A 19,451-nucleotide genomic window follows, 5' to 3' on the forward strand; every position below is an offset into this window, starting at 1 on the left:
CTATAAGAAACAAAAGAAACATAAAGAGCAGCAACAAACTGTGATATTTGTTAGTCAATAGTAATATTATATGTATTTGAGAATAATACATAGGAAGTAAAGATATGAAGGCGGTTACACTAATATGATGACGTATTAGATACTGTATGCCAGTAAAGTCTAGTATGTGGAGGTCCTACAGCTGTACAACCATGGACGGAAAACTTAACGTTAGTGATCAGTGCCAGGCAGCAGCTGCCAAGGCTAATAAAATAATGGGATGCATCAAAAGAGGTATAGATGCTAAAGATGAGAACATAGTTTTGCCTCTTTATAAATCACTGGTCAGACCACATATGGAATACTGTGTACAGCTTTGGGCACTGGTATATAAGAAGGACACAGCTGAACTGGAGCCGGTGCAGAGGAGGGCAACGAAGGTCATTAAGGGAACGGGTGGGTTACAGTACCAGGACAAGTTATAAAGCTTGGGGTCATTTATGCTAAAAAAAAAAAAAGACGTCTTAGGAGCGATCTGATCACAATGTACAAATATATGAATGGACAGTACAGAGATCTTTGTAGTGATCCCCGTACACCTAGATCTGTAACCATGATCTACGTCTAGAGGATAGAAGATTTCACCATCAGCATCAACCCGGATTCTTTACTGTAAGAGCAGTGAGACTGTGGAACTCTGTCACATGATGTTGTCATGGCCGATTCACTACATAAGTTCAAGGGAGGCCTGGATGCTTTTCTTCAATAATATAACAAGTTATGGGAACTAGATTACATGTCATAGGATGTTGATCCAGATATTATTCTGATTTTGGAGTTGAGGAGGAAGGTATGTCTCTTACCTTCATTCTCGGTGCCACCTAGTGCAGTTTATCATTTGCTCCACAGCCCAGTAAGACCGTGAGAAGCACTGCTCCGCCCCCATAGCACTGATTTGCCCCTGGCCGGCCTGCCCCTTTCTAATGATACTCAATGGGGTGGGACAAATTGTGAATATAGGGGCGGGGCACTGGTCCTAACGGTCTTACCGGACCGTGGAGCAAACGACTAACTACACTAGAACAGTGCCGAAGATAAAGGTAAGACACATACCTTCCTCCTCGCCATCTCCTGCCCAATAGGGGGCAGGTTAGATTCATCTAAACTGCTGATAGTTCCCCTTTAACTATGCAACTATATGTAAGAAAAAGCAGTCCCTTCAATCTGTTTTCAAGCAGTGACACTCCACTGTTACTACTTCATCTGCTGTGTTAATATTCCTTTACGTACAGTTTGATCAGGACTGGCACCAATTCATTGGCTCGGTAACGGACATATTAGATCCATAAGATGGCCAACATGGAGGAGCACGTGACCATGCTCCACACTCCAGTGTTCACCATAGGCATATAAAGGTTTAGTGTTGGAAACTTGTGGGCGGGCATGGTCACATGCTCCTCTATGTCGGCCATCTTATGGACAGATTAACCAAAGACCAAGGCAGCACAGCCTGGAGTAGGGGTGTCTGGTTTTAGCTCTATGAGGTACCCAGGGAGCTGCTGTCAGTAAGGGCAATGAGTACAGTTACTAATACTGTAAAGTGAACAATTGGCCAACCCCTTTAACTTTTTTCCCCTTACCTTCACACACCTACATTGCTCATATATAATACGCAGAGTCATTATGGCTCCATGCGCCATTTACCTATCTTGTTTTCATTTTCACGCCTCACAAACTAAATGTATTTTTAAGTAAGTTCATCAAGCCAATCTCATTAAATGAGGGAAATATGATTAACTCCACAATGGTACATTCAGAGGAAGTAGTTTCTATGTAATAGGATTTTCTGCTTTTTTTTCTGATGGTAATTATAACTCTGTGTCATTGCGCTATTATTTCATTCAAATATAGAATTGCTTGCAAGGTTAGAAGGCCCACAATGAATTCATTTTGGCTATTACAATTACCCATGAATGTAATCTCCCAGGGCTGCTTCTCTTGTGACCTTTACTGATAAGGAATAAGAAGTCATTAAAAGTAACTCTGATTATGCCTTCACAACAGTTATAATAATCCTACAACATTCTAAAAATAGACAAAAACTAAAAGTATAAAAAAAAACAAAATGGAAGGTGTTTGTGAGGGGAGGGATCTCACTTACCACTTCATGAAGTATTTTACTAGAGTCTACTTAGTTCAACAGTAGTTGTATAACTTCCTATAGAGTGAGCTCCCCCTAGTGGTGGCTGCAGACAGGCAAAGTTTAATAATTTAAAGGGGTTACCAAAGATTACAATTTCCACAGGACAGATGATAAGTAGCTAATCATGGAGGTCGGACCACTAGGGGTTCCATAATCATGAAAATAAAGGTCCTTTGTCCTTGAATGGAGTGACAGTCAAGCTGGTGGCAGCAGACCACTGCTCTCTTCAATGGGCCGTCTGGACGATTTTTGCAGCCCATTCCACAGTCCCCCTACCCCCCACAGTCCAGTCTGACACAGTGATCTCTGCGGCCACCTCTGTCCATGACAGGAACTGTCCAGAGGAGTAGAAAATGTCCTCCACTCCTGCTCTGGACAGTTCCTGACACGGACAAAGGTGGCAGCAGAGAGTTCCATGTCAAACTGGAAAGAAAACACCACTTTCTGAAGGCATACAGCAGCTGTCCAAGTACACCTCACCAGCTCTGGAGACAGAAGATAGACATTCTGAGGAGGGAATAAAATGTACACTAGGGCAGGGGCGTAGCTAGGATTCATGGGACCCCATAGCAAAAAAAAGCTGTATGGGGCTCCATGAATCTGGTGCGGGTCCCCGGCACATGAGTGACATTACTTGTCTGCTGGAAAGGAAAAAAGAATGCAGTAAAGCTGCGCCTTCTAGCTGAGTATGGGGTATAGGAGTGGCACGCCTTCAACAGCACATCCCCCCACCGACAGCTGGGGGGGGGTAGTTAGGTGCTGTGGCGATCAGTGGAGGTTGTTGTCACCTCCCAATGTGGTGTTGCTGTTGCTGCGATCGGGAGGTGGCTCTCTGCGAGTGGTGTACCATGAGAGTGACAGACTACGCTTTGCTGGCGCCCGGGCCCCCTTACAGCCCCGTAGCAGCTGCATGGTCGGCCATCATGGTAGCTACGCCACGGCACTAGGGGTATAGACCGTATATAGACACAGGAACATTTATAAATCACATTCTATTTCAAGAATGTAATGTTTACTTAAGAAAAACCCCTTTAAATTCCAAGCTGATCAGTGTTGGAGGAAACGTGACGTCTTCATCTAGTGCAGGTCCGGGAATAAAAGCAGATCTAAAATTGGTTGCTATAGCCGAAGACCTCTTCTTCTCCGAGGCCCAATGTACCTCCTTGGTTGACTGATTTAGACACATATTAAACTTTTATGGAACAGTATGTTAGGTTTTGCTATTACTCAGAACCGAGGTGATGAAAATCTACCTGAATATGTATCAGTACATCATGTACCTATTTAATATCAATCTACAAGCGCTCTCCATGATAACATTTCCCTTCTCCACACATTTATTAACAAGTACCAGGCACAGCCCACAGAACAGAAGTCTTTTTATCTCCCAGATTATGAATAAAATTAGAATTCGCTATAAACTAGGATAGAGGAAAAAATGAAGAAAAACCTAATGAAATTCCGCCGCGGCATATAGTCCAGGAATTATGAGCGGATGGTCTGGCATTTGTTTCTATAGCAAAATTCTGAGATAATATGGAATCTCAAAAGACGACTAAAAACACAATGAGAGTAGCAGAAATTATGGTAAAATTTTGTTTTATGGTCCCCTAGATAATAGACTTACACTTTTTAACTAGTATTTTATGAATATTTAAACTAATATTTGGCCATCTTAAAGGGAACCAATCACACTAAAATTGGGCATAAAGGTAAGGAAACGTGCTGGTACATCAGCCAGCACGCTTCCTAACCATCCCCCTGTCCCCCCCGTCCCATGAACATTCAGCCCACAAAGTTAGTTTAATCGTGTCCCGCGATCTATGCAAATTACCATAAAAGTAGTCACGGTGGGCGGGACGGCTGTTCGAGTAGTGACGGCGGGCGGGGTCTTCGTCAAGTAGTCACTGGGTCCTGGGCCGGCTCCTGCGCTGTAATCACGCCCCTCCGGGCGTGTTGTAAAGCGGCGCCTGGTGACGTCACTCGGGGGGGGCGGCATTGCATGTCGGCCACGCCAACGTCTTTACTAAGCTGCGCATGCGCAGTACAGTGGGTGAAGCCGCTGCTGTACTACGCCGCGCAAGCGCAGTACAGCAGCGTCTTCTCAGGCTGCACTGCGCATGCGCAGCTTAGTAAAGAGGTCGGCATGGCCGGAGGGGCGTGATTACAGCGCAGGAGCCGGCCCAGGACCCAGTGACTACTTGACGAAGACCCCGCCCACCGTGACTACTCGAACAGCCGCCCCGCCCACCGCGACTACTTGTATGGTAATTTGCATAGAGCGCGGGACATGATTAAACTAACTTTGCGGGCTGAATGTTCATGGGACGGGGGGGACAGGGGGATGGTTAGGAAGCGTGCTGGCTGATGTTCCCATTAAAGAGACTCAGCAGGTTTATGGTGTCCTATCTCAGGGTAGCGTAAACTAGTGACAGAAAAGCTGAACAGAATGATGTATCACTTACATTGTTCTGTGCAGCTGATGCGAAGATATTCTTCTGAATAACAAGGACAATAAGTAGTCCTTTCCATTATGTGCATGAGCCCAGTAGTCCTAGATATTCATGAGAAGCAGAAAACCCCTCTCACCAGCTGCTGATTGACAGTTACCTATCCATGCTGTGTACAGGCAGTCATCTGTCAATCAGCAGCTGGACGGCAGGGGGGAGAGGTGCAGCAAGAATTCTATTCTCCTGCATATTAGGAGAACGGCTGCATGGAATGATGTCAGTAATACACTGATCTGTTCAGCATTTCTGTCACTAGTTTATGCTGCCCTTGTTTAAGGCAGAATAGACCTAGTGACAGATTCCCTTTAAACTTGCCAGCAGTCTCAAATCTGGCAGTACAATCCCGAGAAGAGGGCCTTATTATGGGTGGGAGTATGCAAATCAAGGTCAAAAGAAGGCATTCTGGGGACATTCAAGGATGTTTTTGGGTGTTTACCAGCGCTCTTTGGGGGTGGGGCTTAAATGTTAAAATTTTGCCTATTTCAGATAAGGGTAGTTATGTAGCAATTCCAATAGTTTGCATTACAGTGGGCAGTTGTCGGCATGCTCTAAGGCAGGGATAGGGAAAATTAATTCCTTCAGCTGTTGGAAAACTACAATTCCCATCATGCCTGGACAGCCAAAGGCTGTCCAGGCATGATGGGAATGGTAGTTTTGCAACAGCTGGAGGGTCGAAGGTTTCGCATCCCTGCTCTAAGGCCTGTGCAGTAGCCACTGTTCAGGGGTAGTGAGGAGGGGCTAACCTGTTCCCATTACCTATTGTCCATGACATGCTCCTATGTTATCTGCCCTAGTTTAAGAGTATGGCCCAGGGGCGGATTAACTTTACTATGGGCCCCGGGCTGTTCACCAAGCTTGAGCCCCCCCAACCCACTGTAACTATGGCGCCACTAACAAGTCTTTTTCCTCCATAATGCAGCCTGTAAAGGACCTGTGGTGACATCATTGTCACATGATAAGGTCCTTCAATATATTCTCTACTGCATTCTCTCCTGGCTGCAGTTCTGACCTAATTTGTGCAAAATTGTGGTAAAAAGCAGTCATGATTTATGCAAATCATGACTGAACATAAGTCTGTTTGGGTGGCCATAGGCCCCTCAGGAGCTCAGGGCCCCGGGCTACTGCCCGAAACGGACCTATTATAATCCGCTACTGGTATGGACACACAATAATAGTTATAGTTAAATTATAGCACAGGTTTGGAACTAGAAGTAATGCTTCCACACTACCACTAGAGATGAGCGAACCTGCCGGATTTCTGGCATAGGCTGTATCCCAGTTTTCCAGGCGTTCCTTAGGCTGTATCCACCCGCTGCACGGAGCCATCAGACAGCGGGAGTCAGATGCCGAGATTTCAGATTCGTACGAACCAGAAATCCGGTAAGTTCGCTCATCTCTAACTACCACTACTCCAAATTCTAAAATCACCTACTGAAATTCAGTCCAGAGCACGGGTAGCCAATGTTCCATTTGACATACTGGACTGAGAAGACTAACAAACATTTTGGCCCTTTAACATGTGACAGCCCCAGGACTCCACAGCAACATGTAATTTTGCTAGTTATGCTGCAATGTTTTTATTAAAGCTTAAGTCTAGAGCTGCATGGCAATTCTGGCCGTGAAATCGGTCACAAGGCCACAGATCCCCCATGTCCTATGTTATGTCTCATTCTGTGATGCAGCTACTGTGAAAGAGGTCACAATGGCTGCAATCTGACAGTAAAAAGAATTCCATCCTGGATCTATACCTTGTGCCTGTCCAGTCAATCCAACCCTATTCATTTACATTTGCTTTGATGCAGCATGATCCCTGGAGTGCAACATCTAAATCATTGACTGCAAGACCCAACCTCAGGGTAAGGGTCCTACAAGACAGGCCTACCAATAATGTAAATGAGCACCAATGTGCTAGATCGGTGCTTGTTTACTGAGCCTACTACACCGCTCGATTAACCTTTAGCAAGGGCTGCACAGATATCATTAGCAATGTCTGTGCAGCCTTTGTCCTAAACCAGGGGCGTAGCTACAGCGGTCACCACGGTCGCCATGGTGACCGGGCCCGCCATCTTGGGGGGCCCGCACGGGCCCCCGCCACCTGTCTTTGCTCCTAACTTTACAGCAGCAGCCCATTCATGCATCCATGGGTCATAAAGACCTATTGATGCACCAGGCTGCTACTAAATTGCACGCTCAGGGACCGGCTCACCTCTCCGTCGAGGCCCCTCCCCCACGTCAGCGTACAGTTACGTCCTCTGTGCCATGGACTGTACCAACCCTGAGGGGGGTGAGAGCTTTTCTTCAGGCAGCTCTCTCTTCTCCCAGCCTGCAGGGGGCGGCAGATGGTATAGAGCAGGCCAGCTAACCAGCTCTGCCCGGCCTGCAGTGGGGCTCAGCCGACACTTGACAGGAGGAAATGCAGTGTGTCCATGGCTGCATCTCCTGCCTGGTGAGCAGGGAGGAAGGACAAGCTGCTGGGAGAGGGGCTCCTGGGACAGGGGGTGGACCAGCAACTACTTCTGCAGCGACCAGGACCTGCACCTACAGAGACTAAGTGCCTGGGGACTACTGCACCCAACATCTCTTAGGTAACCTGCTGTATATACCATGTAATATACACAACTGCACCCAACATCTCCTGGCCAACCTGCTGTATATACCATGTAATATACACTACTGTACCCAACATCTCCTGGCCAACCTGCTGTATATACCATGTAATATACACTACTGCACCCAACATCTCCTGGTGAACCTGCTGTATATACCATGTAATATACACTACTGCACCCAACATCTCCTGGCCAACCTGCTGTATATACCATGTAATATACACTACTGCACCCAACATCTCCTGGCCAACCTGCTGTATATACCTTGTAATATACACTACTGCACCCAACATCTCCTGGCCAACCTGCTGTATATACCATGTAATATACACTACTGCACCCAACATCTCCTGGCCAACCTGCTGTATATACCTTGTAATATACACTACTGCACCCAACATCTCCTGGTTAACCTGCTGTATATACCATGTAATATACTGTACACTACTGCACTCAACATCTCCTGGCCAACCTGCTGTATATACCATGTAATATACTGTACACTACTGCACTCAACATCTCCTGGCCAACCTGCTGTATATACCATGTAATATACACTACTGCACTCAACACATCTCCTGGCCAACCTGCTGTATATACCATGTAATATACACTACTGTACCCAACATCTTCTGGCCAACCTGCTGTATATACCATGTAATATACACTACTGCACCCAACATCTCCTGGCCAACATGCTGTATATACCATGTAATATACACTACTGCACCCAACATCTCCTGGCCAACCTGCTGTATATACCATGTAATATACACTACTGCACCCACCATCTCCTGGCCAACCTGCTGTATATACCATGTAATATACACTACTGCACCCAACATCTCCTGGCCAACCTGCTGTATATACCATGTAATATACACTACTGCACTCAACATCTCCTGGCCAACCTGCTGTATATACCATGTAATATACTGTACACTACTGCACTCAACACATCTCCTGGCCAACCTGCTGTATATACCATGTAATATACTGTACACTACTGCACCCAACATCTCCTGGCCAACCTACTGTATATACCATGTAATATACACTACTGCACCCAACATCTACTGGCCAACCTGCTGTTTGTAACATTCCTGCACGGGGATAGGTTTGAGGTGATGTGGCATTGTGTGTGTGTGTGTGGGGGGGGGGGGGGGCAAGTCGACCCTTTGCATCAGTGCCCATGAGACATTAGCTACGCCCCTGTCCTAAACTGTTCCTCTCCATGCACCCTGTCTTCTCCTGCCCTCTGCTTGCTTCCCAGGGCTGTAGCTTCAGAGCGGTTTCTGAGCTGACAAGCCGCTCAGCCAATCATTGGCTACGGCTGAGTGGCCTGTCAGCCCGGCAAGCAGGGGGCAGGAGAATACAGGGAGCGTGGAGAGGTAATGTATTAACAGCCGCACATTTTGTGTAATAGGGCTGGGCTGTCAGATAGGCTTCCATGACGTTATTCTGGACAGCCATCTGTCATGGCAGCCTAGGGCCCTACTAGCCCTCTGTGGCTGTGACTGATCCATTGCAGGCTGTAGAAGTAGAGTGCCAATCTAATGGATCAGTGTAATAACTAGTATTACATTAAAACCTAAGCCAATGAAGCCATGGCTCATAAAAGTCCCATAGGGGAACTAAAAAAAAAAGTATAAAATTATTTTTAAATTAAATTTTAAAAAAATCCTGACCCTAAGAAAAATTGAAATCCTCCCCATTTTTTAAAATTTTCTTTTATGAAAAGTTTAAAAAGCTATTTAGGCTACAAATAAAAACTATGCATACAGGGTATTGTCATAATAGTTCTGATTTGAAAAAAAAACAAAAAAAAAACAATATAACATGTAATGTTTATCAGAAAATTAAAGCCAAAAAAAGAAACCCTCCTCCTTAAATCAGCATTTTTCACAAAAAAAAAAAAATTTGTAAGATGGGAATATATTTTATGGTAAAATAAAGGGCATCATTACAAAGTTCATTTGGTCCCACAAAAAACAAGTCTTTACATGGCTGTGTAGGTATGAAAAGGGGAAAATTTTATGGCATTTAGAAGGCCAGGAAGAAAAGAATAAAAACCCTAAAAAACAAAACTGACTGTGACCCTAAGGGGTTAAACCAGTGGCGAAGAACCTATTGCCTTCAACTGTTGCAAAACTACAATTCCTGTCCAGGCATGATGAGGACTGTAGTTCTGCAACAGCTGGAGGGCTGCAGGTTCCCCACCACTGGCTTAAATGAAGGTGGCAGAGTAGTACTTTATCTCCATATGAAAAAGTGATAAAACTCTGATGAATTTTCTACAAGTCATTCGGCAAACTGAAATGATCCTGTAAATTAAATTAAGTAGTAATAATATATTGTAGCCTCAGGGAAAAATAAAGCAGAAGATGATTGCAGAAGCATTTAGTGTTAATATAAAGCATACGGAGATGAAAAGTGACAGATTTTATAATATTACTTATTAAGGGTAATGCATCATAAGGAAAAGTATCAACATCTGAGAAACCTAATATATATAAATAGGAAAAAACTCAGCTATGATATTAGAACTATACCCAATAAATCGGCTGAGCTGAGAACATACTTATTATGATATAGTTATATTTTAATCGTGTATTATTAGTTTTTAGTGTTTCGAAAATATATTCATATCTATTAGTACATTTCACGTTATAAAGTTATTATACCTATGCCTCGGAAAGACAATCCCAGTTTATATGGTGCTGGATGACTGTGTAGGTTGGGGTTTAGAGAAGTCAGCTTCACGGTTAGCAACAAAGTCAGCCCTAAAAGCCCCCTCCATGGTGTACAGCTATTTTTCACTTTCTCCGTTTGAAGGGGGCAGGACCAGAGCTGAGCTGATTAGTAGTACACACACAGGTACTTCTTCCCTTAGTTCTCTGGCCCATCATACCACAGCAATTACTGATAGTACTGGATTAATGGTTTTCATGGACTATAGATGGCGTTTGGGGACAAAGGGGGCTACTGATGCACTCATTTTACAATGTGCTCTGTTAGCAGAAAGGAAAGTAACAAAGAAAAGAGGGGATTAAAATGATGATGAAGGCAAGCCTGCAGACTTAAAGGACAACTCCCACAAAAATTTTTTTTTGCTCATTTAACACACATTACAAAGTTATATAACTTTGTAATGTGGTTAAATACCCGGCCTGGCCCCCTTCCCCCACTTTCGGACCCCCGACCCCCCACCCCGGAAGTTAAGGAATGTATACATTACCTATTACGATCGTCACGGTCCTCTTCTCCCGGGCGGCATCTGGTGACAACGACGTCAGAGCCGAGGGGCGGTCCGGGTCTTCTTCCTCCTCGGCATCTTCATGCAAAGTGAATGGGGATGAAAAGGCTGCTGGTGCACATGCGCACCAGCAGCCTTTTCATTGGCTGGAGCGCATCACATGGCTTCCAGCTTGCTCAGCCCTGATTGGCTGAGCTTGCTGGAAGCCATGTGATGCGCTCCAGCCAATGAAAAGGCTGCCGGTGCGCAAGCGCACTGGCAGCCTTTTCCATCCCCTGGACCCGGAAGTTGGAGACATTGCTGGATGGCGGAAGGCGGCGACGGAGAGGCGGACGGCGGGCGAATCGAGTGGCGATCGTCACCGGAGAGATGGTGAGTATGGTGTCTGTGTGTGTCTGTGTTTTTTTTTTTTTTTGGGGTCCCGCGGGAGTTGTCCTTTAAGGGAGGGGTATTTTGCGCAGAAATAACCTTTAATATGTTCTTAAAGGGAACCATTCACCCCGTGGCCCCCATTAGAAACAGACATACAGTGACATAAAGGTCAATATACTTACCATATCGCTCCCGGTCCCGTCCCGGATCTCGTTGTTGACACGGAGAAATCGCTGATTCTTCTTCTCCCGCCCATTATGGTAATGAGCTGAGATGAGTCCAACGTCCATAGGAAACGACGGACGAGTCCAACTTATTCATGAGGTCCTCTTCTCGTCGCCGCCCATCCACGCCTCCTGGAACTTGATTGACGTCTTCAGTCTTCAGTCTTCTGCCGAATTCCTGCGCAGGCGCCGCTGCGATGGTCTCGTCACCTCTTCTGCGCCTGCGCGGTAAACAGGATGCGTGTTCGAGCCAATCGGCGCACGCGCAGTAAACAGTGGAGCTGCAGAGCGGCTTCAATTGTGAACTGCGCATGCACCGAAAACGACCGTCACGGCGCCTGCGCGGGATCCGGCGAGAAGAAAGAAGACGAGGAGGAAGAAGACCCGGCGTCAATCAAGTGTCGGAGGCGGGGAGAAGGCTGGACTTCGGGCCGGCGGCGCTCATTACCATAATGGGCGCGAGAAGAAGAATCGGCGATTTCTCCGTGTCAACAACGAGATCCGGGACCGGGAGCGATGTGGTAAGTATATTGACCTTTATGTCACTGTATGTCTGTTTCTAACGGGGGCCACGGGGTGAATGGTTCCCTTTAACTCTCCAAGCTCCCCCAGTGTCCTTCTGCGTCATCATTGGTCCCTTACTGAATGATCCTGCCTCCACTTCCGGGATGGACTTGCCTGACAGTAAAAGTCCCCTCAGCCAATCATTCACTAAGATGGGACAGTGCTATGGCCAGTGATTGGCTGAGAAGGCTCTCAATGCTAGACAAGTCCGTCTCAGAAGTGGAAGCAGGATCGTTGAGCCAGCAACCAAAGATAACACAGGAGGACACCAGAAAAGTAAGAATAGGTTGTTTGTTATCCTCTCCCTAAGGGCAGCAACATATTAAAAGTTAATTTTGAGCGAGCAGATAAACCCTTTATGATAGGTAAAAGCCCTGAATTATCTTTCAGTGGAGAATGGAAATTCAGAGATTGCAGAAACCCAGTGCAGGACCCCCCCCCCCCCCCCCCATTCTCTCTTCTTCTTCTTCTCTCTCCTCCTCTGTCTCTCTCCCTTCCTCCTTCTCTATCTCACCTGTTCTCCACGTTGCTGACTGTTACTAGAGACAGTTTTCACATACCAACTGGCAGCAGACAGCAGATTGCAAAGAAGAGACACCTAGTGGCCAAAATCAAAACTGTTGTATTTTTTTTTCTAGGATAAGGAGTCATTTTTGTGATAGGATTTACAAAAATGTTAGAAATCACATAGGCTATCACATGGAGTGATTTTGTTTAAAACAATAACCATTTTCCCCCCTAAATCTATATATCCACATCTACATCTGCGGAGTAGGGGACTACACATGGGATTACACTGCCACTAATTTACTGTTAGCTGTTTTGACATTCAGTGCAATGTATACAAGAGAATCTAATGTACTTAAAGATATATATATATATATATATATATATATATATATATATATATATATATATATAATTTTTATAGGTCTGCACTTATTGGTTACCGTCAGTGTGTGCAGTGACACAGTCACACCCGCTAACACCCAGTTGTCAATATATTCATAATTTCTAGGAGGAATAACAGAGAAGTAGCACAACATAGAAATAAACAATATGGGGGAGATTTATCAAACATGGTGTAAAGTGAAACTGGCTCAGTTGCCCCTAGCAACCAATCAGATTCCACCTTTCATTTTCCAAAGAGTCTGTGAGGAATGAAAGGTGGAATCTGATTGGTTGCTAGGGGCAACTAAGCCACTTTCACTTTACACCATGTCTCAGCTTTATTTCTTGATGAATACAAGTATACACTAAAACATATATAAAGGGAACTAACAGGGCCTCTTCTAACTTCTAATCACATGGAAAAAAAAAATCACCAGTGTTGTAATCCATTGATGGGACTTTCTAGATGCAGTAAAGCGTGGCCTTTTCAGTTCTACTTGATACATTCCCTCTAAGCATTTGGTGGGAGTTAATACTCATTTAATAAGGCCTCTGTCTTTGCTTGAACAGACATTTGACACACTGTTTAGCTGTTCGCTGCATGCTCCATTGAAAGTCAAGGGGATTTATCCAGCTCTGATGTGGAGTCACTTATCTCCAATTTCTCAGATCTTTGCTGGCTCTCAGATGATAAAACGCACAGGAATGACTGTACCGTATCTCCACTTAGGGTGCTCAATTGTTGTATTGAAATAATTGCCTTTTATCCATTAGCATGTAATTTCTCTACCCTGATCGTCATACAAAATGCATAAATATCTCTATGTAAGAATATATAAAACTGTCATGGCTAAGGATGGGAGTAATGCTATACTAATAACAACAGTAATGTAGGATTTAAAGGGAACCTGTCACTAATTTCATGCTGCCAGAACCATGGGCAGCATTAAACACTGACAGGCTTCTTTATTAGAAAGATCTATGATTTACTCTGAACGATCGCACCATTTCAGAGAAATCATGGTTGGAAGTTCAGCCAGGAATGGGTCTCCGAGTCACTAAAAGATTGTTTCCTTTTTGGTTTTTTAGGTCATCATTTTGTTAGAGACAGAAGTATATTGATCATGTCCTCCCCTTTTGCTCCTTTCCTACAGACTATACAATTTCCTTAAAGGGGTTCCCCAGCGCTACAAAAACATGGCCACTTTCTTCCGGAGACAAAACAACTCTGGTCTCCAATCTGGGTGGAGCTTTGCAGCTCAGTTTTATGGAAGTGAATGGAGCTTAACTGCAAACCACACCTGAACTGGAGACAAGAGTCGTGTTGTCGCTGGAAGAAAGTGGATAACCCTTTTAATAATCTGATATGTTTTATGCCTGACACCCTCCACCATTTTTGTAGCCCGTCTTTGGACCTGTTCTCTTTTCTCAGTATCTTTATATAGGTTCAGTCTCCAGAACTGGACACAGTATTCCAGATGTGGTCTCACCAGAGCTCTATACAGCGGGATCACAATCTCCCTCTTCCTACTGGTTATACCTCTAGCTATACACCCAAGCATACGATTTCCTTTCCCTACCGCCTGGTTGCACTGGTGACTCATTTTAAAGTGCGACTGTTTCACAAAATTTTGACATGTCATAGAGACATGGCAAAAATTTTGATAGGGCCTGGTCTGTGTGATCAGACCCAAACCGTTTGGGAGATCGTGAGAAGACTGCGCTAAGCTAATCAGTCGGTCTTATAATGGAGCTCTATGGAGCCCGGCTGATAAGTCCAACTGATAACATGACACAGAGCTGGGATCTCCCGATTGTTATAGGTCTGAACACTGAGACCCGGACCGATTAAAACTTTTGAAATGCCTATATGACATGTAAAAAGTTTTGTGAAACGACAGTGACACTTTAAGGGTGTCAGAAATCACTACCCCTAAATCCTTCTCTTCTGAAGTCTTTGCCAACGCAGAACTGCCGATATGATACTCAGACAGAGGATTCCTCCTCCCAAAGTGCATTATTTTACATTTGGAAACATTAAACTACAGTAACATAATCCTGATGTCCTGCAGTTTTCATCCGGCCATGACTAGTCCACATGATATCATGTGTATTTGCGGTACTCAACCAAAATCACATATCAGTTCAATAATGTTACTCTGGGCATAAGAAAACTTGTTGCTCAACAACATGCTTTACTTCTTTTATTCCAGTGAAAGTAATTCACATATAGTGATTGAAATGGACATCAACATGACGTGCCAGACGTATGACCAGGCAATGGCCATTTCATTACAGCTCCCAACAGTTTTGATAAATGTAGTCCGATTTTCAAGGAAGTAAATTGCACATTGGTTGGCGCCATTTTCCTCTTGATAAATCTTCCCCTACTGACTTTAATTCATAGGTACGTAAGTGTTAGAGGAACATGACAGACGGTACTGCAGGTCTACAAATGTCTCCTCAATTACAGCATTTAATGGCGGCACCCAGTAATAATGTTACCGACATATAAACCAAGGTAGTGGACACCTCAGATGCTCTCTACTTAGCAGAAACTCCTACGGCAGACCGGATCCGCCGGGAAGGCCTAATATATAAAGGACATTATTGCAGTGGAGTGTCGTGTTATTTAATTAACAATGTCGTCTATCACACAAAATCTGCTATAAAAGTGGACATGCCATCTGCTTTTAAATAATATGGTTCTAGTTGATGCTCAAAACCAATTACTAATTTCACATTAAAACTGACTGAATGCTTCCGCGCACTGGCAGCAGTATCCAAAAACCTTCAGCCCTTCATTTAATTACACTGGGCCTGGCTACAGCTCAAAAGAAGGAGATTAATTTTTATTTAAGGAATAGGTTCACCTTTCGAGGACTGAGGGAGTAGGTTAGGGGGTGCATGTACAGTAGGCCCCAAATATACTGTACAGAGCATCACAGCGGATTTTGCTGCGGAACCTACACCGTGATATCCGCTGCAATGCGGTATGTGTGAAACAGTTTCACACATACCGCATTGCAGCGGATATCACGGTGTAGGTTCCGCAGCAAAATCCGCTGTGATGCTATGTCCTGTCATTTCCTATGAATCTACATCCTCGCTGCGGATTTTCATTCCGCTGCTAGAATGTAGCCCCTGCCCACTTAACCCACTGCTGCCAGGCTAATACAATGAAATGGTAAGGTGACTAGATCCCGATACCAGTGATGTTATAGAATGGTGTTTAGAGCTGATACCAGTGATGTAATAGAACGGTGTACAGAGCTGATACCAGTGATTTAATACAATGGTGTACAGATCCTGATACCAGTGATGTAATAGAATGGTGTATAGATCCTGATACCAGTGATGTAATAGAATGGTGTATAGATCCTGATACCAGTGATGTAATAGAATGGTGTATATACAGTATCTTATACCAGTGATGTAATAGAATGGTGTATATATCTTATACCAGTGATGTAATAGAATGGTGTATAGAGCTGATACCAGTGATGTAACAGAACAGTGTACAGAGCTGATACCAGTGATGTAATAGAATGGTGTAAAGATCCTGATACCAGTGATATGGTGTACAGTGCTGATACTGTACTTATGTTATACTGTATAACTGCTTACCACCTTTACAAATTAGTACCACAAAGGCCTTAAAGGGGTTATCCAGAATTTGAAAAACACAGCTACTATCTTGCAGAAACAGCACCACCACTGTCCTCAGGTTGTGTGTGGTATTACAATTCAGCTCAATTCACTTTAATGGATCTAAGCTGCAAAACACAAGAGTGGTGCTAGGCCCGGGTGCAGACAGATTCCCTTTAAAGTCTATGACTTTGGTTGTCCGGGATGTGACATGCACTGCCATGCTCTCCCCAAAGCTGTATCTTAGGATCGCAGTGAGACCCGCTGCGATCCATAACTTTTGACCTGTCTACAAATGACAGCTTCAAGGCATAGGGCACCTAAATGACCCTGCTTAATCCACTATGTTAGTAGAACATTCACTCTTGCAAATGGAACTGTTCCAAAAGACTATGGGCCACATGTATCATCCGGCGAACGGATTTTTTTATTTGCAAATGGCCGATTTGCGAATAAAATATTCGCAAATCGGCACTTTCCGCCGAGTACGCCAGGGGGGCGGAAAGAAGGCGTGTAGTGGGCGGAACGGAGGGCGCGGACTCAGAGTCCGCGCGATTTACCATCCGTTCCGCCCAAATGTACGCCGAAAACCTACTCCAGTCCTCAGCTGGCGTAGGTTTTCGGCGGTGCGCACCGGCGCGCACGGGATTTATGTAGAGGCAGTCCGCCTCTACATAAATCTCCGTAGCGCCGGAGCTGCGGGGGCATTTATAGGTCCGGCGTAAAAAACGCTGGACTTAATAAATGCCCCCCTATAAGACTATGTTGGGTGATTACTATTTTTAAGGGTTTTCCCTCATCATCATCTTTGCTGGCTGCAATGGAATGGAGAAAATCTTGTTACAATACATCAATGTAAGCAATACTAAACAAGCCAGCAGCACAAACCTTTCTTCTATTCTGATGTGTGACCAAGACTTGGTCAACGTTTTAACCCCCGAATGTTTCTATCTATTGGAAGAAAGGATATCTTGAAAATGAATGTACTGGTATGGATGAAATTGCTTATTTTAGATCTGCCTGTGTATAAGCACAGACTTGTGTGAGCATCTCATTTCCACCATGATGAGAATGAACAAACTACAGGCAACTAAATGGTGGGGGGGATTTCCTCAAATTTCCTGTATGTATTTAATATACAACCTGTAGGCCAAAGCTGGAATCCAAGTCCATATAGTCAATCAATATACATAAAGTATAAGTATAAACCTTTTTTTTTCCATTATCCTATAGGGCAGTGATGGGGAACCTTCAGCCTTCCAGCTATTGCAAAACTACAGCTTTGGTTATCCAGGCATGATGGTAATTGTAGTTTTGCAACAGATAGAGGCAGGGCTGCTGTCAGCACTCGGCTAGGGGCCCACCAGTGACGGATTATAATGTGAGCGGTTTGGGCCACAACTGGTTTCATTGTAGCTGCACCTTACTATTATATGGGGACGAGAAAGAAGCCTAAAATGTTTGGCTGGTAGATTCTGTGAGTTGTGGCCAGGTGACGTGTTCATGATAACCTGAACCAGATGGGGGAAAAAAACGGGAAAACTGAGCAACTCTGATCAAAGACGCCCCATGTAAGTCACTGAGTGTAACTGTACTGTAATCACTTATATGATGTGTAGAGCCTGAGTACCATTGCGGTCTACCTCTAAATGGGTCAGTGTATAGGGGCATACTGATATTTGTACAGTGGATGTTGGTTCTACTGTCACCACATTTTGCTCCACAAAGGGGCCCGCTGAGGCTCTGTCGCCCTCTGAAGCCAGCCCTGGCTGGAGGGCGAAAGTTATTCCATCCTATACACTATATACTGTACTGTAGGTCCACTGTAAGCCTGTAGATAACGCAAATACATACATGCTCTCACAGAATCGTGTCAGGGTGCTCGGCTTTTCTTGATTCCTCCTCTGTCGAAACCAGCGCTGAATGCTACGTACATCCCAGTCCAGCTGTTTGGAAAGTCCTTCCAGTCTCTTTTCATCTGGATGCTGCAAAGGTTAAAATTGTAAAGACTGTTATATATCTGACATTGGGAACTGCGAAACATATAGTAACATATGAAGAAACATCAGCATTGGTCTGTATCCCCCAAAGGAAATGGTCTGGTGGTCCTCCCTATATCTGGGCAGGACATGTACTCATTGACTTTTAAATGAGGCTTCAGATCAATTTTTAATGCAACAATAGTCATGCGGGCAAAAAACGCCATATTACATTGTAGTGATTGATGATGAGTAGAGATGAGCGAACCTCGAGCATGCTAGAGTCGATCCGAACCCGAACTTTCGGCATTTGATTAGCGGTGGCTGCTGAAGTTGGATAAAGCCCTAAGGCTATGTGGAAATCATGGATATAGTCATTGGCTGTATCCATGTTTTCCAGACAACCTTAGAGCTTTATCCAAGTTCTGCAGCCCCCGCTAATCAAAAAAACCGAACGTTTGAGTTCGGATCGACTCGAACCCGAACCCGGTTCGCTCATCTGTAATGATGAGCAAATCTGTAAAAATGTTTGGTTTCAGCAACATTATCCAAACCCAAACGCTCTGTATTTGATTCCCTGTGGCTGCAGAAGTTGGATGGCGCCCTAGGGAGTCCTGGAAAACAGAGACAGAACTATAGGCAATAGGCTGTATCCATGTTTTCTTGGCAGCCCTAAGGTGGCATCCAATGTCTGCAGGAGCATCCAGGTTTCCGATGACATCACTGAACCCAAACCAGATCAGTTCAACACTAGTCATTTTAATAAATCACAGCTAAGTTCCATAATAATACACCATAATATAGTCTTGTCTATGTTGTCGGTCACAACCCAATTCAATAACCATGACTGTGAGGTCATGTGATTACTATAATGTGTTGTGGCGGACTTTGATGTCAGCCAAAAGAGCAATGTAGCCCTAGTCTTATTATATAGTAACTAGTGTTGAGCGGAGAGTCCAAGCTGTTCAGTTCTGCACCGGTCTCCAAACCCGAACAGTATGGTCTCTCCGCTCAATAATAGTAACTTTAGTTGTTATCACTGACCACAATAATGATACTGAATATTCCCTGCGTGCAAATACATCTGCTTTACGTTTAGCTTGATGGATGCAGGAGGGACGGCACTCCGGAGGTCGGTGGTGCTCGAGATAGTAGTATCCAGGAAAATGTAGAGAAAACTCGGCACTCACCAATTCATTATGCTCTTTTATGGTAG

General features: G+C 44.5%; 1 protein-coding gene across 1 annotated transcript in view; it reads right to left on the reverse strand.

Moving 5' to 3' along the window:
• Positions 1 to 19,451, reverse strand: part of CERS6 (ceramide synthase 6) — a 180,675-nt gene that overhangs the window by 90,705 nt on the left and 70,519 nt on the right. Inside the window, exon 3 of the mRNA XM_069982865.1 lies at positions 18,111 to 18,241. Within this exon, the coding sequence (XP_069838966.1) occupies positions 18,111 to 18,241 (131 nt within the window). The remainder of the gene's footprint in view (positions 1 to 18,110; positions 18,242 to 19,451) is intronic.

Source organism: Dendropsophus ebraccatus, chromosome 9, assembly GCF_027789765.1.
Source record: "Dendropsophus ebraccatus isolate aDenEbr1 chromosome 9, aDenEbr1.pat, whole genome shotgun sequence".
In the NCBI taxonomy this organism is placed as follows: domain Eukaryota; kingdom Metazoa; phylum Chordata; class Amphibia; order Anura; family Hylidae; genus Dendropsophus; species Dendropsophus ebraccatus.